This window comes from Lagenorhynchus albirostris, chromosome 15 (assembly GCF_949774975.1).
Source record: "Lagenorhynchus albirostris chromosome 15, mLagAlb1.1, whole genome shotgun sequence".
NCBI lineage: Eukaryota > Metazoa > Chordata > Mammalia > Artiodactyla > Delphinidae > Lagenorhynchus > Lagenorhynchus albirostris.
Genome location: NC_083109.1, coordinates 599,065 through 624,645, shown reverse-complemented (window position 1 = coordinate 624,645; position 25,581 = coordinate 599,065). Strand labels below are relative to the sequence as shown.

General features: G+C 52.7%; 1 protein-coding gene across 3 annotated transcripts in view; it reads left to right on the top strand.

The window, feature by feature from the left end:
* The window catches only part of DNAJC5 (DnaJ heat shock protein family (Hsp40) member C5), a 30,934-nt gene extending 8,617 nt beyond the window's left edge, over window positions 1-22,317 (top strand). Inside the window, exons 2-6 of one of the 3 annotated variants that reach the window (XR_009535242.1) lie at window positions 15,971-16,088; window positions 16,838-17,051; window positions 17,712-17,883; window positions 17,967-18,039; window positions 18,294-22,317. Coding sequence is in view for 2 of the 3 variants with exons in the window: in XM_060122999.1 (XP_059978982.1) it covers window positions 15,982-16,088; window positions 16,838-17,051; window positions 17,712-17,883; window positions 18,294-18,397 (597 nt within the window). In the remaining variant the exon portion in view is untranslated. Of the gene's footprint in view, window positions 1-8,030; window positions 8,154-15,970; window positions 16,089-16,837; window positions 17,052-17,711; window positions 17,884-17,966; window positions 18,040-18,293 lie in introns of those variants that run through there. The other 2 variants (XM_060123000.1, XM_060122999.1) reach the window with 2 other exon arrangements.
* Window positions 22,318-25,581: the final 3,264 nt, after the last annotated feature.

The window sequence follows — 25,581 nt, the reverse complement described above, 5'->3', positions numbered from 1 at the left end:
GCTGCCTGGGTTGAAGGGTACCTGTGACTTCAGTACCTGAGGTTGTAGGGGTTGTGAGGTTAGAACACCAACACCCAGAAAGCTCCCGTGCTCATTACTTTTATAAGAAATACTTTTGCCTTCCACTGTCTAGTTTCATATTTAGCTTTGAGAAGATGTTAAGGTTTTCTGGAAATGTTTGGCCATAGCACTGGTCTTCCTAGAATCTCTTTCTGCAGCCTTGTGCATAGGTGAGTACCTGTTGGCCCCAGTGCTGTGATGATGGAAATGTCACCTGTGTCTGTCGGTCATGTTCTGGTGTCAGGGTTCCAGCTTGTTTTAGGCGCGCTTTACACAGAGGCAGTGTCTGTCGCCCTGTTGTTTGCACCTCAGGGATGCTGGGCAGGCAGGACCAGGAGGGCCGGCTCGGAAGTGGGGCTCTCCCGTCCACATTGGGCCATAGGCAGCCTCCGCTCTGAGTCACAGGCTTTTGAGAATGGTCAGTGTTTTTTTTGACTCTCCTTGTATTCAGACACATAGTTAGAGTTGTTTTGCTCAACTTCTGACCTTTTCCTTTTGACTGACTGTATGTAAGCATTAGTTTATGAAAGAAAATCCTTATTTGGTTTCTGGACATAAGTCACTACTGATAAAATTAATTCCATAGACCGTACTGAATGCTCGGCCGGTACTGGGGCAGTTGCTCAGTTTATGCCTCAGAAGGGCTTAGGGTGCGGCCATGCTGGGGCCTTTCAGCTGCCCCGGGGGTGTCTGCTGAGCCCTTGCTGGTCAGCCTCGTGCTCCCTCTGTGAGGGCCGAGGGTTCAGTGTCTTTAGTACTGGAATACATGCTCTTTTTGTGACCAAGCATTGTGCTTATTGTTAGGTGAAAGTGCTACTTAGTTATTGTTCTTTGGTAGGCTGGCCCGTCTGCCTGGGGTTTAGACCCATTCTCTCTGGTGCTTTGATGATTGGCGGGGAGCCCTTCTTAAACACGGATCCGTTTGACTCTAATTCTCCCTCTTTGTCTTAAGGCTTGGCATCACTGTTGCTTTTTATTTTTCTTAGAATTAAGGAAGAAAGATGGCATCTTTAGGGGTTCCTCTATTTTCCTGAAGAATTTAGGAATTCTTTACGTTTGGAATTCATTTTAAGTCAGGAGTAAAGGGAACGGACGACTGTGAGACTCAGCATCGTCCCTTTTACCCCTTCCATGTTTGTTGACTCTTGCTTATAATTCTTCAGATATGTCTGTGGAGGCCATTGGTGGCCGTTTCCTTCTACTCTGCAGTGTATTAATCTTTTCCTTCTGGAACAGATAATGAGTTCGGAGTCATGCATTCAAACCACTGGTTTTCCACCGTGTTCTGAGTGTGTCCCCAGCACCGGTAGGAGTTGGCCCTCCTGAGGGGGTGAAGTGCTCCAGACCCAGCTGGTTCTTTTTTTTTTCCCCCTAGTATTTATTATTTATTTATTTATTTATTTATTTATTTATTTGGCTGCTCTGGGTCTTAGTTGCAGCATGCATGCGGGATCTAGTTCCCTGACCAGGGGTTGAACCTGGGTCCCCTGCATTGGGAGCGCGGAGTCTTAGCCACTGGACCACCAGGGAAGCCCCCACGCCCCCAGCTGTTTCTTGAATGTCCTTTTTCCAAGGTTCATCATGGATTTTAAATGACGCTTCCTTCAAAGGAGAGAGGTCAGCTGTCTTTGGAACACCAGTTGTACTTTGTCTTTAGTATCTTTATTTTCAGTGAAGTTTTTCTTCTGTGGGGCCAGGCCCCAAGTGTGGGAGGCTATGCAGCCGTGCCCGCACCGGGCTGCACCCCATCCCCTCCCCGAGGTGCTGGCTCACGGTCACTGAATCGCACCTCATGGCTGTGTCCCGACCCATCACCTGGCGGATCCCCTGTTCCTTCTGTCCTGACCTGACGTAGCAGCGTCTCCGTCCTCCTGTCCCAGCGTAGCTGCGCTTACCCCTTGTCCCCTGTGTGACAGGACTTGGTCCTGCGCCATCAGCAGCATGCGTTGTCCTCTCGCTAACTGGAGGGGGTCAGCCTTTCTTCCTTTCTTCCCTTCTCCTCCTCTGACTTTCATTTGTCCTTTTACTTTTACACTGTCAAGAGAAATTTACATGGTGTTTTGTAAACATAAAGGTGCTTGTCTGTAAGTTTATTGCTGAAAATCCATAAATTGTTTACGTTATTCCCACTTGTGGAAACCACGTTCGTTACAGAGCCTGGACCCTGCTCTGATGACGTTTTCTTCCTAGAGTAGTGCCTCTCTCTCCCCAGGTTCCTAACAGCCTTTTTCTTAGCTTCTGTACTTTCAGACTACCCACGATACGATGTGTTATCCTTGTGGCCTGGAACTTTCTTTACTCCGGGCACTCTGTCCTCCTACCCCTGGCAACACAGCGGCTTTCAAGGCTGCCTGTCCAGCCACGTTCCTGCGATGACCAGCAGCGGGCGGGGAGGCTGGAGCACCTCCATGGCAGCCCTGGAAACCTCTGCATCTCGGAGGGGCATCCCCAGAGACAGTGAGAGACCCTGGTGTGGCCTTCCCACCACGGCTTGTCCCCAGGGGACACAGGGGGCAAACCTGTCTGCACACCAGGAGGCGTGGCTCATGGGATTACCTGCTCATCACTTTTATTTTATTTATTTTTTTATGTTTTAGTTTTATGGCCCCGAGGCGTGTGGGATCTTAGCTCCCCGACTAGGGATCGAACCCACACCCTCTGCATTGGAAGGCGAAGTCTTAACCACTGGACCGCCAGGGGAGTCTCTGTTCATTGCTTTTAAACCCACCTTGTCTTTGTAATGGATGCTTGTATTAAAATATGATTGTTTTAAGTATTATTTAATGATGTGTGTAGAAGTAACAGAATTTGTAGCTTTTGTAAAAATTTTTGAGACTGCCTCAGGTAATTTTGGAGGTTTTTGAATAAAGTACTCTGAGAATGGAACCAGATAGAGAGTCCTCACCACCACCCATAATCCTCCCCTGTGGAAGTTAGAGTGCACCCGCAGGTCCCAGGGGAAGACTGGACATGCTGTGGGGGCGTCTGGGACTTCGGGGCTGGCATTGCTCAGACGAGTGATGCTGGTCTGTGTCTCATGCTGGGCCCAGGTTAACCCCCAGATGGAGCGGATGACCTGTGGGTGACAAAACTTTAGAATAAAGTGTAGGAGAATTCGCTTTGGATTTTGGGATGGAGAAGGAGTTATTGAACAAAAAAGAGAAAAAATACGTTCACACGGATTTGATATATTCAGTTACATTAAATTGTGAGAGGGAATTCCCTGGCAGTCCAGTGGTTAGGACTCCGCGCTTCCACTGCAGGGGGCACGGGCTCAATCCCTGGTCAGGGAACTAAGATCCCGCATGCTGTGCAGTGTGGCCAAAAAAAAAGAAAAAGTGAGAGATCTGTTGCATGATAATGTGCAAATAGGTAACACTACCCAAGTGTACACGTAGGAGTGGTTAAGGTGGTCAGTCCTAATAGTTTTTACCACAATAGAAAAATGTATGAACTTGTGTTTATGATAAGTAAAAAGAGATGGGTGGGAAATCGGGAAGGCTGGGGGCGCCCATCATTGTGGGGTGTGGTCATCTGGGTAGCGGTTGGCCTGCCCCTTCTCTGGGACCCTAAAGTTCCACTTGTAGGTACACACCCTACAACAGTTCTTCCTAATCTGTTTGTGGTGAAGGACCAGATTTTATTGTTTTAATTTCCATTGTGTCACAGGCTGATACTTTTGTAAACTACAATGAAAATGACTAGCTAGAAGAATAAGTTGCAAACAAAACAAAAAAATGCAAGCCCAGATTTTTTTCTTTTTACGTTTTTAAAATAAACATACAGTAAAATTGACCTTTTTTTTTGATGTGCGGTTCTCTTGAGTTTTAATACATAGAGATTTGTGTAACCATCACCCTGCTCAGGCTGTGGAACACGCTCATCCGTACCCACCCCCCACGCCCACAGCATCCACTGTTCTGCTCTCTGTAGGTATAGCTGTCTTTTCAAGAATGTCACGTACATGGAATCATAGAGCTTCTAGCCTCTGCGGCCAGCCTCTCTCACTCAGCCCAGTGTTACTGAGAATCCTCCACGTCGTGTGATGGACGCTTCGTTCCTTTCTGCTGCCGAGTGGTGCTCCATTGTGTTCACCTTCCAATTTGTTATCCTTTCACAGGGACATATGTGTTGTTTCTGGGTTTAGCGATTATAAATATTCATGTACAGGTTTTCCATGTGAACATTAATTCCCGTTCCTCTTGAATAAATGCTCAGGAGCGGGATGGCTGGGTCACGTGAAAGCCTGTCTTTAACTTTATAGGAAACTTCCAGCTCTCTTCCAGAGTGGCTGCCCCGTTTGGTGTGCCACCAGCAGTGTACGGGTCTAGCCACTGTTCACCCTCACGAGCACTGGGTGTTGTCTGGTTATTTTTTAAGCCATTCTGATACATATGTAGTGGTATCTCATTGTAGTTTGAAGTTGCATTTCCCAAATGGGTAGAGATGTTGAGTATCTTCTCCTGTGCTTATTTGCTATTGCTTTGACAGTTGGGTAAGTTTTGCTGTCAACTTCTGCCCTTAGCACTAACCTGAGCTGGCAGGGCATCACCCCGTGCCCGGCACTGCCCTAGAGAAACTGTAGGTGGGAATTGCTCAGAAGGTTCAGAGGACCCCAGTAATAGCAAAACCTGGGAATGACCAGGCATCTTCCAGTAGAAGAATGGATTGACAAGTTGTGGCCTGTTCCCAAAATGGAATTTGTCCAGTACTAGGAATGAGTGAATTATAGATATATCCAGCAATTTGGGAGAATCTTAGAAATATATTGAGTTTCAAAAACAAGTCACGGGCCAAAAAAAACAAGTCCCAGAAGGCTGCATACACAGTGTTAAGACCATTTGTTTTTTAAACAAGGTCTTATTTATTTATTTACTTGTGGATGCATTGGGTCTTCATTGCTGCACATGGGCTTTCTCTAATCGTGGCGAGGGGGGCTACTCTTTGTTGCGGTGCGCGGGCTTCTCATTGCTGTGGCTTCTCTTGTTGCAGAGCACAGGCTCTAGGCGCACGGGCTTCAGTAGTTGTGGCTCGCGGTCTCTAGAGCGCAGGCTCAGTAGTTATGGCACATGGGCTTAGTTGCTCCGCGGCATGTGGGATCTTCCCGGACTAGGGCTCAAACCCATGCATTGGCAGGCGGAGTCTTCCCCCCCCCTCCCCCCGGTACGCGGGCCTCTCACTGCTGGGGCCCCTCCCGTCGCGGAGCACAGGCTCGGGACGTGCAGGCTCAGCGGCCACGGCTCACGGGCCCAGCCGCTCTGCGGCATGTGGGATCTTCCCGGACCGGGGCACGAACCCGTGTCCCCTGAATCGGCAGGCAGACTCTCAACCACTGTGCCACCAGGGAAGCCCAACAGGTGGATTCTTAACCACTGTGCCACCAGGGAAGCCCAAGACCATTTTTTTAAGCTGAAAAAATTAAAACTAAATAGTGTTTAGGGAGAAACATATGAGGTAAATTTCTTTAAGCAAGGGATTGTAATAAACATTGCTTCAGGGTAATGTATATGGGGAGAATGCAGGAAGTTTCAAAATTATTGGTAATTTTCTAGTTTTTAAATTGAAGGATGGGATCATGGTGTTTATTTTATCATGATGCATCATGACTTATATGTGCCATATCTTCCTTTCTGTGTATCAAATTATTAGATAAAATATTTAAAACAGAACCAAGGGACTTCGCTGGTGGCTCAGTGGATAAGACTTTGCACTCCCAGTGCAGGGGGCCCAGGTTCGCTCCCTGGTCAGGGAACTAGACCCCACATGCATGCTGCAACTAAGAGTTTGCATGCCACAACTGAGGAGCTCACGTGCTGCAACTAAGGAGCCCGCCTGCTGCAACTAAGACCCGGCGCAACCAAGAAAGGAAGGGAGGGAGGGAGGGGGATTAAAACAAAAACAAAAACAGAACCAAATAGCCTTCCTTTTAAGACGTTTTCAAATCTGTTCTTCCAAAGTTGGCATATGATTTTTCCAAAGTTGACATATGATTTTTTCCTGCAATAGTAGGTTGAATTCAACAGCAACTCTTCATAAACATTCAGTGCGTGCTGATTTTACACACGGAGAGACAAGAGTCAGAATACACATCTCTTTCCCCTGCAGACGTTTAAGTCTTCTAAGGAGCATAGACGTGCCCTGTGAGCCCAGGGATTTTTGTCCATTTTGTTTACTTTGTTCACTGCTAAATCCCCAGCTTTGAGAGCAGAGTGTGGCACATGGCAGGTGCTTCCTAAACATTTGTTGAACAAATAAACAACACACAGACATATGCTCAAGGCTCAGGATGGCTCCATAGAATGTGATGGGTTCTGCTGTACATCCGTGGAGCAGGCGCCAGGACTGGCCTTCTGGCACCAGGGATCTCGCTTCACAGTCGGAGGTCTCAGTAGGGGTTCCACGTAGGAGTGGGCAGGACGTTGAGGAGACCCCAGGTGCTCAGGGTTGGCAGCACTGCCTCTGCCTAAGAGCGAGCTGTCAGGCCGTGAGGCCCAGTGGGCGCAGTGGCAGGAAGAGGCTGGTGTCAGACAGGGTCTGTGTCCAATAGGACCTTGTAGGGCAGGCCCGGGAGCTGGGATTTGATGCTGCAGCCAGTGGGCTGTTGGGGAAGGACCTGAGTGGGGTGGTGACAGGAGTAGAGCCGTGCTTTACAGACTTGTCCTGGCGGCAGTGAGGGAGGACAGACTGCGTATGCTCCAGAAAAGCCTCCCCCTTTACCGGACCCCTGCCTCTTGGGGTTGGCGAGCTTTGACTGGTTTGAAGCCCATTTTTCCCTGCTCGTGTGTGGCTTGGCTGCCCCGCAATGTGGAGGAGCCCCAGTACTCTTCCTAGCAGCACCAGGACGCACTACAGATTTGCAGAATGTGCCCATTGTTTGTTTTTAAAGGTATGTGTTACTAAAAATGACGCAGCCTGAAGGTCAGGACCTAACCCTCCTGGGGCCAAGGCTGGGAGCATAGCTGGGATGGCAGTTCCTGAGTTAATAGCAGGTGTAGCTCAGGTAGATGTGGCTGCTCCCCAGGTGCTGACGTGGGCCTCGGGGATGCCTTTGAAATTTAATCGAAACGGGTTTAGGAAAAACCAAAATGCTGAGGTGCTACCTCAAATAGCAGACGTGACATTTCCTGGTGGTCCAGTGGTTAGGACTTGGCGCACTCACTGCTGTGGCCCGGGTTCAATCCCTCATCGTGGAACTTAGATCCTGCAAGCCACACAGCGCAGCCAAAGAAATAGAAAACAAAACAAATAACAGGTGCTGGACTCCTCAGGCAAAGACAAGTCACCACCTCAGCACAGCTGGCCTGTTCCTGGACCTTGAGGCTGGCGGCAGAGGACACCTGGTTTCCCCCGTGACACTCTAGTGGAGCCTCCTCACGGCGTTGAGCTTGGAGCTGTGTGCCTGTGGTGCCAGGTATTGGGGAGATGGGGGAAATCGAGGGAAGCAGAAGACAGGTCACAAGACAATGGGAGAAACCAACTCTGGGGAGGGGAGAGCGCTGACCAGGTGCAAAGGGGATGGTCTTCAGTTTGTCACTTGTGGGACATTATTTTTAGGATGATCTTTTTTCCCGCTTTGGAAAAATGTTTATTTCTTTTAAATCATTAAAGTATACGCAATCACTATAGGAAATTAAGAGGGATAAACAACAAGGTCCTACTGTATAGCACAGGGAACTATATTTGATATCCTGTGATAAACCATAATGGAACAGAATATGAAAAAGAATGTATATATATGTATAACTGAATCACATTGCTGTACAGCAGGAATTAGCACATTGTAAATCAACTATACTTCAATGAAATAAATTTTAAAAAATAAAATTAGAATAAACCTCAAAAAAAGAAAATTAAGAAAATAAAATATTAAGACTTTTGAAAAAAGTTGATTTTAATGATTTAAAAACCCCACAAAACCCGATTCTTTCTCTCTCCCCTTCACTGTCTTCCACAACCTTTCTGCTTGACAGGAGCCTCCTAGATGCATTTCCCAATATCACACGTGCTAAGAATGAAGTCAGATCTGTCCGTTTGCAGTTCAGGTCACTCTCTTAGTTACAAGACCGTGTCCCAACTGAGCATGAAACTTAAAAGTGCGTATTTCCTGGCAGTGGGTAGTTTCTAACTAGAATGTTAACTTTTGAAACGTGTGTGGAAATGATGTAGAAATTTACATGTAATAATTTTTATGCTTGGACAGCATTTATTTCATTTTCTGACTCAAAATTATAAAATACCAGTTTGAATCATGTTCATAGCAGCTGTTTTATTCTTAAAGGGCCAGATGTAAGTATTTTCGGCTACCTGGTGACACAGTCTCTGCTGAGAGCAGCCACAGAATGACAGACAAACGGATGTCTTTCTGTGTCTCCATGAAAGTTGTAAAAACAGGCAGCCTGCCATCACAGAGTAGAGAATTTTATGTTTCATTTGGTTCTCTCGTAGTATCTAATTCATGTTGAGAACAGATCACATTAATTACAACGGCTGCTCTGTTTCCTGCAGGTAAACTTGACATACAGTGAAAGGCACAGATCTTAACTGGATTTCAGTGAGCTTTGGTGTGTACACTTGTGAGACCACTCTTGCATTTAAATTAAGAATATTCCTGTCTCCTAGGAGGTCCCCTTACCTCCCTGAAACAGTCGCTTTTCTGGTTTATATCACGACCTTGTTTTTCCTGTTCCTAATATTTGTATAAATGGAGTCATTTTGTGTTTCTTAGCTTGTTTGCGTAACACATTGTGTTTGAGATTTATTGATTTCATTGCTTTGTCAGTATGTTATCCTTCTTTTATTGGTAAGTAGTGTTCTGTATAGAATAGACCAGAAATTGTCAGTCCTTCTGTTGATGACCCTGTGTGGTGTTTGCTTTTCTTAGAGCTCTGTGCTGCCTACTTCACATAAGGTGTCCATTTCTCCCCCACCCCTGCTTCGCTGTGCGAAGCTGTCCTGTTTGTCTTACTTGCAGCACAAACCGCACAAGCCCAGGTTGATCAGTTCCTGCTTCCAGGAGTCTTGTGTATTTTTTAAAAAGAAAGAGGAAAAGATCATCTGTTACCTCCGTGCTCCCCACTTCCAGTGGCCTTCATTCCTTCTAAAGACGCTGGTTTCTATCTGGTGTCATTTCCCCTCGGTCCAGGTAACTCTCATTGGTGTTTCGTGAATTTTAGGTTTTTGTGATGGGTTCTCTTAGTCTCTGTCGGAAAATGTCTTCATTTCAGCCTTTGTTTCTGAGGGGTGTTTTTTCTGGAAATAGAATTCTGGTTTGACAGGTATTTTATCTGAGCGCTTTCAAGTTGGGCACCACTACCCTCTGGGTGCTGTGATTTCTAACGAGGAGGATATGGCTCACACGCTCGCTCGTCCGCAACGCGTCCATTTTCTCTTGATCGCTGGTTTTCAGCAGTGTGACTGCTGGGCCTGGGCGTGATTCTGTCCATATTCATTCTGTCTTCTGCAGCCAGGTGATCTGCAGTGGGCCTCTGCTGCTCCCATCACGGTGTTCTAGGGGAGCTATGCTCACCCTGATTTAGGGTGTCTTCCCGCCCCAACACTCCCCGGCATCGGGGGTGGTGTCTCCTGCCCAGCACCCGGCGTGTGTGTAAATGCTTTTGAACCTGTGATCCTGGGGAAGGGTAAACGCCCTTCGAGACAGACGTGTGTCCTGTGAACAGAGTCATCGTCGTTGGAGCCCCAGCAAAGCACATGGAAAGTCGTCTTTATTGCTTGGGTGTAGGGTTGCACTGTCGCTGTGCCGGAATCCCGTACCCGCCAGCGGTGACAGGAGGGAGGTGTCTTCCTCGGGGAAAGTTTGTATCTGATGCAGTCAGCGGGCTCTCCTCATCTCAGTGGAGAAACTCACAAAGTAAGGGATCTCGTTTCTCTGTTCTTTGGTATGAAGATATTATCAGGGTCATTGTTCCGTATTACATGGGAACCTAAGATTCCAGTTGGAAAAACCCTCGGAAGCCAGAGCTAGTGGTGCTTAAACCATGATCTAAAGTAAGAAGAGTGACTGACGGGGGACGACAGTGAGTACACTTGGATGGTTTATGTCAAAAATGCTATCACCTCGTTCACAGCTTTTCCAGCAGCTTTTCGGGGTGGGCGCTGTTGCTGCTGTCTGGCCTAATTGCTTCACATTGCAACAAATTTCTTTGGATTTTGCCGTCTTGATTGGAAATGCATATTCACAACATTTCTTGCCCACGTCTTCGTTTTGTATTTGTGCAAAGTTAACTTTGAGGACCGAAAAAGAGTCACGGTAACTAAGCCGACACTTGCCCACAGCGCACAAATGTAAGTGCCTGTTCACAACACCCAGCTTCCCTAAAATAATTCACAAGAGAGCCATTACTTGACCCCTGGGTCAAGGGTTGTGCCTGCTTCCGTAATTAAGTCAGGTTTATGGGTGCACAGTTGTGCCCATTCTTTTAGACATTGTGTGCTTCCATGCTTCAAAGGCAGAGCTGAGAACTTGGGACGTGGAGACTGTCTGTATGGCCCACAAGACTGAAATATTACTGTCTTGCCCTTTACCAAAAAGCTTGCACACCAGCTTCTAGAGTAATAATACTTCGACGAATAGCACCAAAGTAAGCCTTGGTGTTAAAGCCTGTGCTGACTTCTACTGCCCCCAGCTTGCTCTTTCCTGGTGTTTGACTTCTTGGCTTAGACATAATTAACTTAGGCTTGAGTTGTCCAGACCCATCGCTGTGCTGTCAGTGATTTCATTAAAATATAACGAAGTTTATTTAGTCTCTCGCTCTTACTGTTTGTGATGTCAGAAAACTCTAATGATTGAAAATTGGGTTGGAGGGAGTCCACATGAGGATGTTTGCTGGTTCTTAGGAGAATTTGGAGTTGACTAGACCCTGGTTGGCTGGATCCTCCGTTAAGGTCCCTTTGATTGGCTAGTAGCCAAAACAGATCCCCAAATGGACAGCTTGCTCTTGAACTCTGATGAGAAGGGATTCTGTGGGGACTGTTGGAGACTTGCCGGCTGTGAGAGGGAAGTTAGTGCACGGGAATGTGGGCCAGACTCCTGGGGCTAAAGGACCTTGTCGGCCAGGAAGGCTGGGTTCTCGGTACCCGCGACAGTCCGACATGCTAAAGTCGTGTGTCCTGGAAGTGACTTGTGACAGAGCCTCTAGGAGGGCAGACATGCATCTGGAAGCACAAGAACAACAACTTGGTAGTTTTTATAAAAAAAGATACATACATAGATTTATAAAAAGTTCATGCAGTGCAGAAAAGGCTACAGAAGAAAATGATTTTAAAAATCAAGCAATAGTATGGGAATAGGTAAAGAAATGGTAGACAACAAAGAATAAGTCTTTTTTTTTGGCGGTGTGCGGGCCTCTCACTGTTGTGGCCTCTCCCGTTGCGGAGCACAGGCTCTGGACGCGCAGGCTCAGCAGCCATGGCTCACGGACCCAGCCGCTCCGCGGCATGTGGGATCTTCCTGGACCGGGGCACGAACCCGTGTCCCCTGCATCAGCAGGCGGACTCTCAACCACTGCACCACCAGGGAAGCCCAGAATAAGTCTTTTAACCTCTACTCCCTGGTTCTTCCCAGAAACCAGATTACCAGATACTTACCTTCCGAAGATACTCACATCGTCTTTTATTTTTATTACTTTTTAAAATTTATTTATTTATATTTTATTTTTGGCTGCATTGGGTCTTTGTTTCTGCGTGCAGGCTTTCTCTAGTTGTGGCAAGCAGGGCTTCTCTTGTGGAGCACGGGCTCTAGGCATGCGGGCTTCAGTAGTTGTGGCATGCGGGCTCAGTCGTTGTGGCGCACAGGCTTGGTTGCTCCGCGGCACGTGGGATCTTCCCAGACCAGGGCTCGAACCCGTGTCCCCTGCATTGGCAGGCAGATTCTTAACCACTGTGCCACCAGGGAAGTCCCCACATCGTCTTTTAAATAGAAGCGTTCCAGTTTCCCTCGAATTTGGCAAACAGAAGATCACGGTGATACTAATAAAACTGCTGCTCTCTCACCACGGCAGACCCGCCCCCTTAACCAGGGGCGCCCGTGTGCCAGGGGCCGCTGGGGCCGAGGGGCTGCACACACTTGGCCCACCTGTGTGCTGCCCCGCCGTGGGGCCAGGAGGTTTGCGGTGGGTTTGTTGCTGGAGCTCCTGCCGCCCCTCAGTCGGGATCTTGCATTTCTGTGGGTTTGTCGCCTGCCTGCAGACCTGTTGCCCCGGCTTCCATTGTTGATGACTTTCCTCTGGTTCACATCTTCACTGGCTGGATTTTATCACCAAGTTGTTTTTCTGGAAGCTTTTGGTTCCATACGTTCTTGAATCCACATGAGCATTAACCTGTTCCTCCGTGTGGGGAGAACTTGCCTGATGGTGTCAGTGTCCAGGCAGAATGTCCCGCGTTGCTCCGCCACATTCTGGCGCCGAGTGTCACAGGGTCGCGCCACACCTGGTGGGGGAGGGAAAGCTGCCGGGCACTAAGGACTGGGTGTGCAGAACCTGCTTTTTAATCCCCGGGATTGGGAGATGCGTGTATCGTTGAACAGGTGTCAGCCTTTCAAGTTTGGTCATAGTTGCTGGCAGTTCACTGAAACTAAGAAAATTCATTCTGGGGCTTCCCTGGTGGCGCAGTGGTTGAGAATCCGCCTGCCAATGCAGGGGACATGGGTTCGAGCCCCGGTCCGGGAAGATCCCACATGCCACGGAGCAACTAAGCCCGTGCGCCACAACTACTGAGCCCGTGCTCTAGAGCCTGTGCTCTGCGACAAGAGAAGCCACCTCAACGGGAAGCCCGCGCACTGCAACAAAGAGCAGCCCCCGCTCGTCACAACTAGAGAAAGCCCGCATAGCAACGAAGACCCAACGCAGCCAAAAATAAATAAATATTTTAAAATATAACAAAATATACAAAGCATTCTTAAAACTCAGCAGTAGAAAACAACAACAAAAAACAGAAAAGAAAATTAATTCTAAGGTTTTGAAAGTCAGTGATCTGTCTGTACCTGTGAACAAGCAGGTGATGAACCACAGTGACTAGCTTACCTAGTAACTAAGCCAGGTGTGTGCTGATTTTTCTTAGGGTGGTTCTGTCCTAGACTAGGAAATGTTGCCCCTTGTTGCAAGAACGTCTGCGATCTCTGGTGTAAGCGGTGCTGGAGAATCATGACTTAAATGCTAAAGTTCCACAGGGAATTCTTTTTAGTCAAATTAAGTAGCTGACTGCCTCTAGACGTCTCAGGTAATCATATAGTTCTATAAGCGGATACAAAAGTATTTATTGATATGTTCCTGTGGATGGGCTCTAAAGCGCTATTTAGTAGGCACTGAGTAACTGAGAATACAAAATGATTTGTCAGAGTTGTATTTTCCATAACAGTACCTAAGGACCAAAAACATTACTTAGCCAAGTAGTAATTAAACTTGACGAGGTCATGGTACTTCCGTTGTGGAGTAAATGGACGAAATTCCTAGCAATGGAGACTTGACGAGAATATGTTCCATCATCAACATCACTGAGGGTCCCTGGGCTCTGTGCAGCCCTGCCATGGGGCGGGGGTCGGGGGGGTCCTTGTGTCCATCCAGGTGAGGAGGGAGGCTCCAAGCACGGCAGCGACTTGGCCACGCCAAGCAGCTGGAAGCTGTCGGAACTGGGCTTGAGAGTCCTCACAGCCTGATTGCAAAGCCCACCATCTCTGGGACTGAAGGGAGGCGTGTTTCATTTCCTGCCCTCAGCTCTACACCACCGTCTCATGCTTCGTGCCGAGGTGGCTGACCTGGTGTCCCTCAGCCAGGAGGCCGCACCCTTCGGTTTGGGTTCAGGTCCTGACTTCACCTCTCTGTGTATGTGTCTCTCTGTCTGTGACATAACTGTTGGAGTGCCTGTGTCGTGAGGCTACAGGGGGCCAGGGGAGCCCAGCCCCTGCGGAACCCAGTCTGGAGGGAGTTCATGTGTGTGTCCTGTGTTGTGATCAGAAGTGACCATGCCACCTGCAGGAGGGGGCACGCCTGGGCCACTCCCCCGCAGGCCGGGACACCACCACTCCTCTTGTCACATCTTTTCCTGTTGCTTGATTTCTTTCCACATTTTGTTGAAATACTCCTCAGATCATTGTTTCATTGAAGATGCGCGAGCAGTACTTTTCCCAGACTCTTGCGTTTATACGTTCTTCTGACTTTACACTTTGTTGATAGTGGAATCCTAAGGTGAAGCTCCTTTCTTCTTAGAATTCGAAACGTGTTTTGTTTGGGGAAGTTCTTAGCGCCCAGGATGTAGAAGTATGGCCTTTGTGCTCTACCTGGTGGGGCCTCAGTTTGCACACTTGTGTTTTCTTTCAGCTCTAGTTTTGTTTTCAATTGACTATTTTTTCTCAGTTGCCTGTATTCTTTGCCTTTCAAATTCCTGCCTGGCAGATTCTCTCATTTTCTGTTCTCTCTGTGCTGGTTCTGTTCAGACGCTTCCTAAACTGTGCCTTCTCTGTGCTCTGGCCTTCAGCCGTTTCAGGCATGCCGTTGTACCCGTCTGCCTCGTTGACAACTTCACTGCTCAGATAGTGATTTCCAGAGACTGTCTTATCCTTCTGTGCCCCTTTTTCTTCACAGCTTAGTGTAATCTCAGTCTCTGAGGACAGCAGAACTATTGTTTAAGGCAGTTTTAGGTTTACACAGAAATTGAGGAGAATGTACAGAGAGTTCCCTTGTACTCCCTGCCCGCCCCAGTCTTACAGTCTATTAGCATTGGTGTGGTGCACTGTTTTGAGTGATGCTCCAGCATTGATACAGAGTAACTCAGGTCTGTAGTTTACATCAGGGCTCACTCTTGGTGTTGCACATTCTGTGGGGATTTTCAAACATATAATGACAGGTATCTGCAGTTGTAGTATCAGAATAATTTCACTGCCCTAAAAATTCTCTGTGCTCTGCCTGTTCATCCCTCCCTCTCCCAACCTCTGGCAAACACTGATCTTTTTACTGTCTCCATAGTTTTGTCTTTTCCAGAATGTCAGAGTTGGAATCATATAGTCTGTAGCTTTTTCAGATTGGCTTCTTTCACTTAAATGCATTTAAGGTTCTTCCATGTCTTTTCATGGAAAACACAAGTTTGCTGAATAATATTCCACTGTCCGGGTGCACCACAGTTTATCCGTCACCTGCTGAAGGACATCCTGGTTGCTTCTGAGTTTGGGCCACTATGAATATATCAACTTATTTTTAAGTAGTAGCCTGTAATCACATACAGTTTATTAGATCAGTAATGAGTTTAGAAATTATGCCTGTCCTCTTTTCTTTGAACTGCATGTTATTTAGAAGTGTATCGTTTAATATTTAAACACCTGAGGTTTTCATAGGTATTTTCCTTTTGGGTCTCTAATCTGTTAGGGTTGGGGACACACCGTGTATGATTTCAGTCCACTTAAGTTTGTTAAAACTTGTTTTATGGCCCATCGTGTGGTATGTCTTGGTGATTTTTGAAAAGTGTAAGTTCTGTGGATGCGGGTGTCATAGAGGTAATCGGGTCATGGTGGTTGATGGTGTTCTTTAGACCGTCGGTATTTTTCCTGATTTTGTGTGTGTGTCCTGTCAGTTTCTGAGAGAGGGCTGTTAAGATTTTTGTGACTGTGAAGTTGTCTGCTTCTCCCCTTATTTCAGTCAGCACTTGCTTCATGTATTTTGAGGCTCTGTTTTTAAAGTGTCTCTCGCAGACAGTGTCTAGTTGGGTCTTGCATTTTTTTTATCCATTTTGACAATCTCTTCCTCTTAATGGAGTTTTTAGTCTATAGAGATTCATTTTCATTTTCCCTTCAGCTTTGTAGCTTTGCCTCCTTACGTCTTTATTTAGAGGTTGTCCAAGGGACTACAAAACACACACTTAAATTTTATCTGTAGTTTTTGACGTCTCCTCTGCGTTCTCCTTGTAGACTAGCCTGCCATGGCAGACCAGAGACAGCGCTCCCTCTCTACCTCTGGGGAATCCCTGTACCACGTTCTGGGGCTGGACAAGAATGCAACCTCGGATGACATTAAGAAGTCCTACCGGTAAGAGGCCTGGGCCCCGGGGCGGGCGGCTCCCGCCCCTCCTGTCTTTTATCTGCGCGTGTTTCCCCGGCCTACTCGCCTACTCGCTGTTTCACTGGTAGCCCTTCCACTGCATCTTTGTGTGTGTAGTGTGTCCCCGTATAGCTTATGATTATTACCTTAATGTTTTCTTGGCAACAAAAACAAAACAATAGCAGTGTGTGGGGTCATGCACACTCCCTACCCTGGAGCAGACGGCTCGGGGGGCAGGCCTGGATGTGCTGAGCTGTGGTGGCAGGGTCTCACCCCCCGGGGGAGCCTTCCCGCATGGCTGAGCTTGCCCTTCCCCTGCGGTGTCCCTGAGCAGCTGCCAGAGACCGACACTGTCGTTGGTGCAGACAGTTGACACAGTCCTCTGTGTTCTCAGCTTATCTCCTTATCAGTACAATAAAATGCCTGTGCTGCACGCTCCTTGCCTGTCCCTCCATTTGGCAAATGTACAGTCAGGACGCTAGAGGGCAGCAGCGGGGTTGGAAGTTCTTGGGAGCGCCCGCAGGTCAGCTCTCACCCGGGTACTTGCTGCTCTGTGGATGGCTCAGCACGGGAGGTTTGCCCTTAGACAGTTGCAGAGATTGCTGTTGAGCCTGGCGTTCTCTAGTTCTGTGGCCGGCTGGAAAGGGAGGTGGTGACGGGTAAACGTTCCTCTGCTGGCCCTCCATCCCGGTGGATGAGCGTGAGACGTGAGACCAACAGATGGTTTTGGTTTGCAGGAAGCTGGCCTTGAAATATCACCCTGACAAGAACCCAGACAACCCAGAGGCCGCAGACAAGTTTAAGGAGATCAACAACGCCCACGCCATCCTGACGGACTCCACGAAAAGAAACATCTACGACAAGTACGGCTCGCTGGGGCTCTACGTGGCCGAGCAGTTCGGGGAGGAGAACGTGAACACCTACTTCGTGCTCTCCAGCTGGTGGGCCAAGGTGAGGGCGCAGCTCCCACTCTCGCATCCCGCCAGGTGGATCTGGGCACGTGGCGGGCTCCTCGTCCCCGTAGATACGGGCCAAGGCCCGGTCCCAGCAGATTGTAGCTGGCCTGTGGCCTGCCTGCGTCCAGCCCGCGCGCACAGAGCGAGGTCTGTGCCGAGTGGTGACGTCCACAGCATTTTCTTTCGTGAGTCACTGTGGTAGAAATAGGAAATGAACTTTTTCATCACTTTGTGGATAGATTTATTTTTGTGATTAGGGAAAACTTGTTAGAAATATCTAGCTTGAGAAACTTCTGAAAAAAATATTATTGTTTTATATTGTAACATTACCTGGTTTCCTGATTCTATCCAAAGCATCTGTCGTGTGAGGCCCGAGGGTGTGGCTCACTGCAGGGCGCTGAGCTGTCGGAAGCCTGTCTGGCAGCGGCCAGTCAGCCCTCCTCCCCTCTCAGGAGTTACCCTTCTTTACGCAGCTGGTCTCCTCCTTCCTGCCCTCCTGTCCCCGTGTTCAGTGCTTTCTTTATTCTCCTTGATCTGGAAAAGAGTCCACTGCTGGTGTGAGGACCCCTCTGTGACCCTGGCGGGGGTCGGGGGTGGGCGCAGGTTGAGAGCTGCATCCCGGCCTCGCCGCACAACCACGTCCCCTTGTCCACAGGCCCTGTTTGTGTTCTGCGGGCTCCTCACCTGCTGCTACTGCTGCTGCTGCCTCTGCTGCTGCTTCAACTGCTGCTGCGGGAAGTGCAAGCCCAAGGCGCCTGAGGGCGAGGAGACCGAGTTCTACGTGTCCCCCGAGGACCTGGAAGCGCAGCTGCAGTCCGACGAGAGGGGTGAGTGTGCCCGCCGCCCGGGGCGCGCGTGAGGGGCGGGGCCGGAGCGGGCCCTGAACGTGTCGCCCTGTCTCGTCAAACAGGAGGGCACTGACACTGTGCGGGAGTGTTTGTGGTGGCGGCGGGACGGTTGAGGTGTGAACGTGGACGCCGGAGGTAAAGCAGGCGCGGAGGGCTGTCCCCGCCGCGGACTGTGGTAGCTGAGTAGGCGGGGAGGGCCGAGGGCCGAGGCCGCTGACGAAGGTCGTGTGGGGCGGAGGTCCTGGCAGCCTCGCCCCGCCCTGGGCGCTTGTCTTACGACCTCCGACCCCGGTCGAGCCACCAGGTGGCCGAGCGTGTCGCCCAGAGACGGTGTCAGGGGCCGAGAGGCCCACTGGCCCGACCTGAGGCCACGCGTCGCTTGCTTTCAGAGGCTGCAGACACGCCGATCGTCGTCCAGCCGGCGTCCGCCACGGAGACCACCCAGCTCACAGCCGACTCCCACCCCAGCTATCACACCGATGGGTTCAACTAAATTCAGGAGAAGCTGTGATTCGAGGGTCAGTCAGCACCCAGCCACTCGACCTTAGAATCATGGACTGTAGTCCCAGAGGTGGGGCAGGAGCCGCCCTGGCCCCGGGAGGGCAGCGCCAGCCCGCCTCTGTGCCCGCTCACCCGCCGATCCCTGACACACGAAGTGCGTAGCATGCAGTGTTTAAAGCAGTTTAGCTACGGTCTTCTTCTTCTGTTGTTCCCTTTTTTAATAGCATGTGCAGGGTTACGTTCCATGTCTGTCTGTATTGTGAGCGTGTTGCGGCCAGGCCGCATTCCCCGGACGTGGGGCCGCCTCAGGGCTCTCGGGCAGGTCGACGCAGCGGTTGGACGGCCCGTGTGGTCCCTCGCGGTCAGGCGGGCTCGGGCTCCGTTCCCCGTGCCCATGGGGGCCTGAGGCAGGTGCTGCCTGGCTGGAGCCGTGGGGTCTGCTCCCTGCCCCGTGCCTGCCAACCATGTGGCCACAGGCAGGGCCTCTGGACTCACCTGCCAGGAAGGAGCTGGGCCCACTCTCCCAGCGCCGGGGCGTTTCTGTGGCATTCGTACCAAGGACAGTCTGTGCGGGACCCGTTCACCTCGTCTGCTTAGCCTGTAGCAGTTGTTTCTCATGTCTGACCTGAGGCCCCCGTGCTTCGAGTGTGCTCCCTCCCGGGGTGGGGACGTTCCCACACGTCCCCAGGCCATGAGCTGGATGGATGGGGCCCCTTCCGCAGCCTCCACTCTCCCCTTCCCTGCATCGTCCTCCACATTCCTTCAGGCCCACCTGGCCTCTTGGTAATGCTCTTTGAACCTCTAAGAACCACAGGTGGCAGCAGCGGCCCAATTAGTGGTGGTCAGAGGGGCTGGGAGTCCAGGCTGCCCGTGGCGAGTGGGCTGCACAGCCCTCCCCTCTGTGCTTCCCAGAGCTCTCACCCCCCCGCTTTCCTCCGACTGCTCCCTTTGGCTGTCGTTGCTGGTTTGGGCAGAGCTAGAGACGTTGGGCTCACGGAGAAAGGACCAGCTGGACCAAAGGCACACTCAGGGCAGAGGGTTGGGTCCCCAAGTGGCCCTGGTGCCCTTGGGCTCGTTAGCCCGCAGCCAGACCACAGAAGCCCCGCTCACCTCTGTCCGTGCACCGTCTGTGGGCTGTTGGAAGCCAGTCTGTCTTGTCCGCGTCCAGACCTGTGGGTGGCCCCTGCTCTGAGGACTTGGAGACGTGGCTGTGCTGGGCCCGTGCAGACCAGCACCTGCCCCGGGACCTGCGTGGCCCAAGTGGGTCTGGTTTCCCATCATGCACCTGGCGACTGCTGGGCTCCTCCGGAATGTCCCGTAGGGAAGGCCGTGGGGCAGGGGCAGCACGCAAGGAGGTCAGACGCACCAGGACACCTTCCCGAGCCACTGACTACCACCACCCCACCCCAGCCCCGCCCAGGCCCCGGCTTGCCCGCTGCCCTCACGGTGCTGTGGGGGGTGAGCGGCCGGCTCTGCAGGCACCAGGTCCGTGGGCACTTGTGGGTTCCGTTTTGTTTGGGGTTTTGCCCTTGAAAACAATCACGAAGACGGTCAGCAAGAGGGGAGGTCTGCGCTGATGTTAAATGAGGAATAATCTGCTGAGATCCGGCCTCTCAGAAGGACAAGAAATCCGTTGTTTGACCTGCCCTGGAGCAGGGAGGAGGCCAGACACCAGGACAGTCTTAGGTGCCAATTCCAGGCCAGCAAGAATTCAGCCTGAGAGCAGGCTCTAGTCGGCCTTCCTGACGTTTCTGGAAATAACTTTAGGAAATGAGTTGTTTTTCCCTAGAGCGGCCAAGCACGAAGTTCAGAGGTTGGGCTTCAGGTAGGCAGCCGCCTTCCACAGTGACCGTGTCATTGCTTCGTGGGCAGAAAACTCCAAGGCGCGTCACGCAGGTCAGGGCGGATCTTTGCCGGGTCTTTTGGTTCCCGAATCTTTCTGATCGTCCACTAGAAACGTGATGCTCCCCTGGAGGCCAGAGGGGCAGGTCCGGAGGTTTGTTGAACCCAGTCTCCTGTAGAATTTGTAAAAACTAAACAAATCGTGACGGTGATGAGAACAATCCTCAAGGCGAAGCTGATGACTCCGCGAGGGCTGGGCACCCCGGGGCCAGGCGCAGGGCCTGGACCATGCCCCCGCACCTGACCCCGACCCTGACCCCGACGCACGTCCACTTTGTTGACTTGGAGGCAGAAACCCTTTCAAAGACTTCCCTGTCTGTGCTTTCAGGCCCTCCCGCTGACTGAAGACCTAGGTCCCTGGTTGCATTTCCCTTTTCCTTGTGTGGCCCATCTGCTTCCCTGGTGAGCGGGGTGTTGTGTCTGGAGGGCCCTCTGTTCACGTGCGCGGAGGGGACAACCCTCTCCTGCTGTGATGGGAACAGGAGCGCCTCGGCCCTCGCTCCAGGGCCACCGAGGCCAGTGCTGGGTGCCCTGAGGCTCTGACAGCACTGCCCGCCTGTGGCCTGCCGGGAGCGTGGGAGAGGCTGCAGGGTGCAGACGGGAGCTGCCGCGCGTACATTTCTGTTTTCGCTTGGTGACGTGGTCTCTTGTCCTTTCTGGGCGTTTTTCTGTTTTCAACCTGCTGTAGACGTTACCGCTCGTGCGTGAGCTTTCCTACTTCTCCGACGAGTCGAGCAGCCAGCTCCGCTGGGGCCCCTTGGGCGTGCTGTGTCCACTGGGGCCGCTTGGGCGTGCTGTGTCCACAGGGCTCCTGCTTGGGGAGGGGCCCTGCCGGGACCATCTGGCGTATTCTAACCGCGGGCGGTCTGTTCCAGGGGAGCTTGTGCCGTGCCCGCTGGGGAGACGGGCAGCCTGCGTGGCACCTGGTGTGAGACCATCTGTGAGGGGGGCGGGCACCGGCTCGTGGGCTCTCCCTGGAGGGGCCCGGTCCGTTCTTCCCTGGCTCTCAGCACATCCCGCCAGGGGGACAGCGCGGGGGGCGGCGGTGGTGGTGAGGGGCGTGAAACAGTGACTGATGTCACTCCTTTCCCAGCGTTCTGAGCTGTGAGCCCCTGTGACACAGGACTCGCCTGTTTTGTTATTTTGGTTGTGACTCCTTCTCCTGTGGAATTGGCAAAAGCTACATTTTTACTGTCCTTTCAAGCACGGTTGGCGTCGTCTCTGCTGTAGGTGTGGGCAGTGTGTGTACATATGTGTATATGTATATATCACCCAGCGGCGTGAGTGCCGCCGTCCGGGGCAAAGCGACAGTACAATAAAAGTGGCTCCCAAACAGCCTCTGGTTTCTTGACGAGTCGGGGCAGGAGCAGGGGGTCTGGGCGAGCTCCTCTGCCAGGTGCACAGAAGGAAACAGCGGCCCTGTTGTGTCCCTGGAATCAGTGTGGACGGCAGGCCGGGTGCCCGAGCGCTGCCAGTGTCGGCTCCTCCAGGGTAGGGTGCAGGGCTGCCAAGGTCACACCCATACCTGGGGGCTCACTTGACCCACAGGTGAGCGGCTGGAAACCCCTCCCTCCCCTGAAACATTAAAACCAATTTTCTAAGCATCAGATACAATCAGTGACAAAGCCACGTTCAAAGGGGTCTCTGTTCTGACCCCAGATCCACCCTGGAGGGTCCCCGGGGAGGAAGCGGCTGGGCCTGGGGTCCTGTGGGCAGCAGCTTTTGGTGATTTTGTCTCCCTGGAAATAAGGTTGTTTCAGGGTGGGCGAGGGGAGCAGTTTACACTGAAACATGTATGCGTCATGGTTAGAAGCTAAATGCAGGCGTGTGGACCGCGATCGTCCGTGTGCTGCTGTGTCCTGCTGCTGGGACCGACCTCCGCCCTGAGCCCACGCACACCCCTGGGGCTGGGCTGGAGGGTCACGGTGGTTTCCCATGGTGATGGTCTCTTATGTCTGAATGTTGACCTATAATAAAGATAACTTGTAAAAAATAAATGTTTTCACTGCAGGCTGGGTGTGTGCTTTATTTAACGATCCCTGCATGATCCTGGTTTAGGGGAGTCTTGCACTCTGGGGGCAGCTGAGCTCGGCGGCCCTCCTGAGTCCTCTGGGGGCTGGGACCTCACTACCACCTGCCTGGTCTGAGTGTGGACAGACTCCCCTCCATTTTCTAAATACCACGACTGGGGTGAAGGAAGGAATGTTTGAGCTGGGAGAGCCACACGCCAAGGGCAGCTTGGACTGTGGGTCCTGGAGCCCTCCTGGGACACGGCCAGCAAGCCAGTGGCCAACAACCACTGGTCCCACTGTCCCCTCCTATCCACCCAGCTGACCGTCCTACCACCTCAGCCTCTGGGAACCATCCCTGCCGCCCTCAGACAGCGGCCCCTCCATCCTGCTGCTCATGAGCAGCTGTCTGGCCGGGTGAGCGGGGCTGCAGCTCTCCAGGAGAGCAGGCCAGTCCTGGGCCTGTCCTCAGCTGGCAGCACAAAGTCAGGAAGGGGCTACCGCAGAGGGCACCTGGCCAGCTCCTCTGCCCCTTGGGCAGCCCCGCCCACGTCCAGCTCCTGTCCCTCTGCCTGCTCCACCCAGGGCATCAGCGTGCAGTATGCTCGGGTCCTCACGCCTGGACACCGCTGCTCCGTCTTCCTGGGTTGTCTCCAAGCTGCTGGTGACCCGGCCCTGCCCTCTGGCATCTCCCAGGCAGGGTCCGTCGTCCTACCTGGCCCCCAGGGAGTTCTGAGATTTCCCTCCCCCCCATCACCTGGACGGCAGGGAGAGGGGAGCAGGGGACAGCCTGAGCACCACCACGGCCCCCTGACGTGGTGCCTTTGTGCCTGTCTCCCACCCGAGACAAGCATCCACTCCTGGGCTCTTGCAGGAGGCGGCATCTCTGCCTCAGGGCGTGTACATCCACCATGTGTGCCCTTCTGTACACATCGGGGTGCTCAGGCCCTGCGGACCCTGGCGTTCGGTGGGAGAGGCCACCCTAACCCAGGAGGCCCAGGGGTCTGGCTACCTGGCACTGCAGGGCTGTAGGGAGCAGGTACCTCCAGAAACACCAGGCCTGGCTGCCGGCGCCGCCTCCCACGCCCCGGGGGCGCTGGTCCCTCGCGCTTGTGCCCCCCTCAGGTGGGGTGCTGGGTCTTCCTTCTGTGTCCTTGCCCTTAGCGAAGGGCCTGGTGGAAATGATTTGAAAAAATCTAAACAGCCTAAAAATACTAAGAATTGTGTAACAGACACCTTGAAACTCTATTCGTACATAACAAATATGGAGTAGTTCAGATTTCCCACAAAAGAAAACATGACAGTGAAGACCCACTTGTACGTCTCTCCCAGGCCCAGAGGTGGCCCACTAGGTACTCCAGCTCACTTCTGTTTGTGGTTTTAAACCCTGCCTACCAGTCTCAGCGTCCATAAATAACACGTACCACTGATTTCTAAGATTTCATAAGTTGTACAGCACTAAATCACTGTGAGTGTCCGTTTAGCGCAGGGTTTTTTTTTCTCAATTCAGGTGGCTACATCTAGGTCTAGTTAATTTCTGTACAGCACATATCATACGAATTAAACACAAGTGGTTGGTGGTCTTGTTCACTGAGGATACAGGTGGGTTTTAGTTCCTGGCTGGTGAAGCAGAGCTGCACTGCCCTCACCGGGGACCATCGCTGGGCAGGCGTCTGGAAGCCCGCCCTTGACCGGTGGCCCCAAATGCCCTGCACATCCACAGAGAGGAAGGCCCCCTTCCCACCTCCCTGCCAGCCTTGTCGTCCTCACACGTTTTTCCTTATTTTCAGTATTTTCTATCTGGGATACTTAGAAATAGGACGTGATAACGTGACACCACCCCTTAATGATGCGCATTCAGGGTGGTGGGCAGCGGGACCTCAGCCCCTACTGGCCCTGGTTTAGGGGGACCGAGGGCCGCGGGCGTGGCTGAATGGCTCCTCGGAAAGACTCCTAAGTCCCCCCGATGCCCCTTGCCCTCCCGTGCCCAGTTCCAGGACCCTGGCTGAAGCTCCTGGCTGAAGTCGGGGTCGTCGGGGTCGCAGCGTGCGGGCAGGGTCCTAGGCGGACCTCCCGCCCCCCTTCCCCGCCCCACTCGCAGCACCACAAGGCAGCCCCGCCCGTGGGCGCGCGGGGCGTGGCCACGAGGAGGGGCGGGGGTCCGGGCGCGCCTGGCGTCACCCGCCCGAGGGGAGAAGCGTCTCCCAGGTCGGGCTCCGGGCCCGAGGACGCCGTGTGGCCCGTCCCGGCGGGAGGAACCTATCGCTGTGGGGCGGCCCCTGCCCCTGGCGCGCTGGGCTGCCCACCCGCTCCAAGTCCCGGGGACTCGTCTCCCTCTGGCCTCAGGGAGACCCCCCCTGCTCGGACTCCCCAGAACTCCGGGGGGCCCCGAGGCAGCACCCGCGGCGCCCGAGACCGCGGCTGTCTCCAGCCCTGTCCACTCGGCCCTGGCCCTTTCCGTCCGGGCGCGTGACCCCCAGCAGCCCTGGGCCGGGACACTCCGCTTGCGCTGGGACTGGGGGGGGGGGGGGCGTGGTGGCGGTTGGGGAGGGTCCAAGCCAGCGCCGCGCCAGTCCCACCCCCAGACACGTGACGCCGGGGCGGTTCTCGGGGCCCCCCAGTGGGCAGCCGATCGGTGACCAGGGGCGCCGAGGGCCCTGCGCGGGGAGTTAGGCCAGCCCGCCCACCCGGCAGTGCGGCCACCCCGGCGGATGTGTCGCTGCTGATATCGCCATAGCTCCCATCCCGGGGTCACAGACCTGGGTCCCCATGAACCCCGTGCTAGCTGCCCTTTTCTTACCCTTCTAACCCAAGCACAGCTAAAACCCACCTGCTGCCCCTGCCCTGTTCCTTCACATCTGAATCCACGGCCCCCTCCCTTCCTGCTACCCACAAGCCCTCAGCTTGACCTCAGAGAGCCTGGAAGTCTCCCAGCTGCCCGTGGGAACCTGTACACCGGTGCCCCTTCCTCGGACTCACCCTGGAGCACTTAGGGCTGCGTCAGGCGGGGCCCAGGATACAGGCGTCTTGTGGGTGCGTTCTGATGCCAGGTGGCCCATCGGTGACACCGTGACGGGCGGTGTCCTTGCCCAGGTGGTACCGACCCACCAGATCCTTCTGCCGACTGGCCCAAGTGCACATGCCCCTCGCCCCGTGGCAGCAGCTGCTGGCGAGGGGGCGGCACCTCGCGGGCTGACGAACCTGAGATTGCCCCTGGATGCTCACCATTCTCAGGTTGGACAGTCCTGGAGGCACTGCCCAGGCG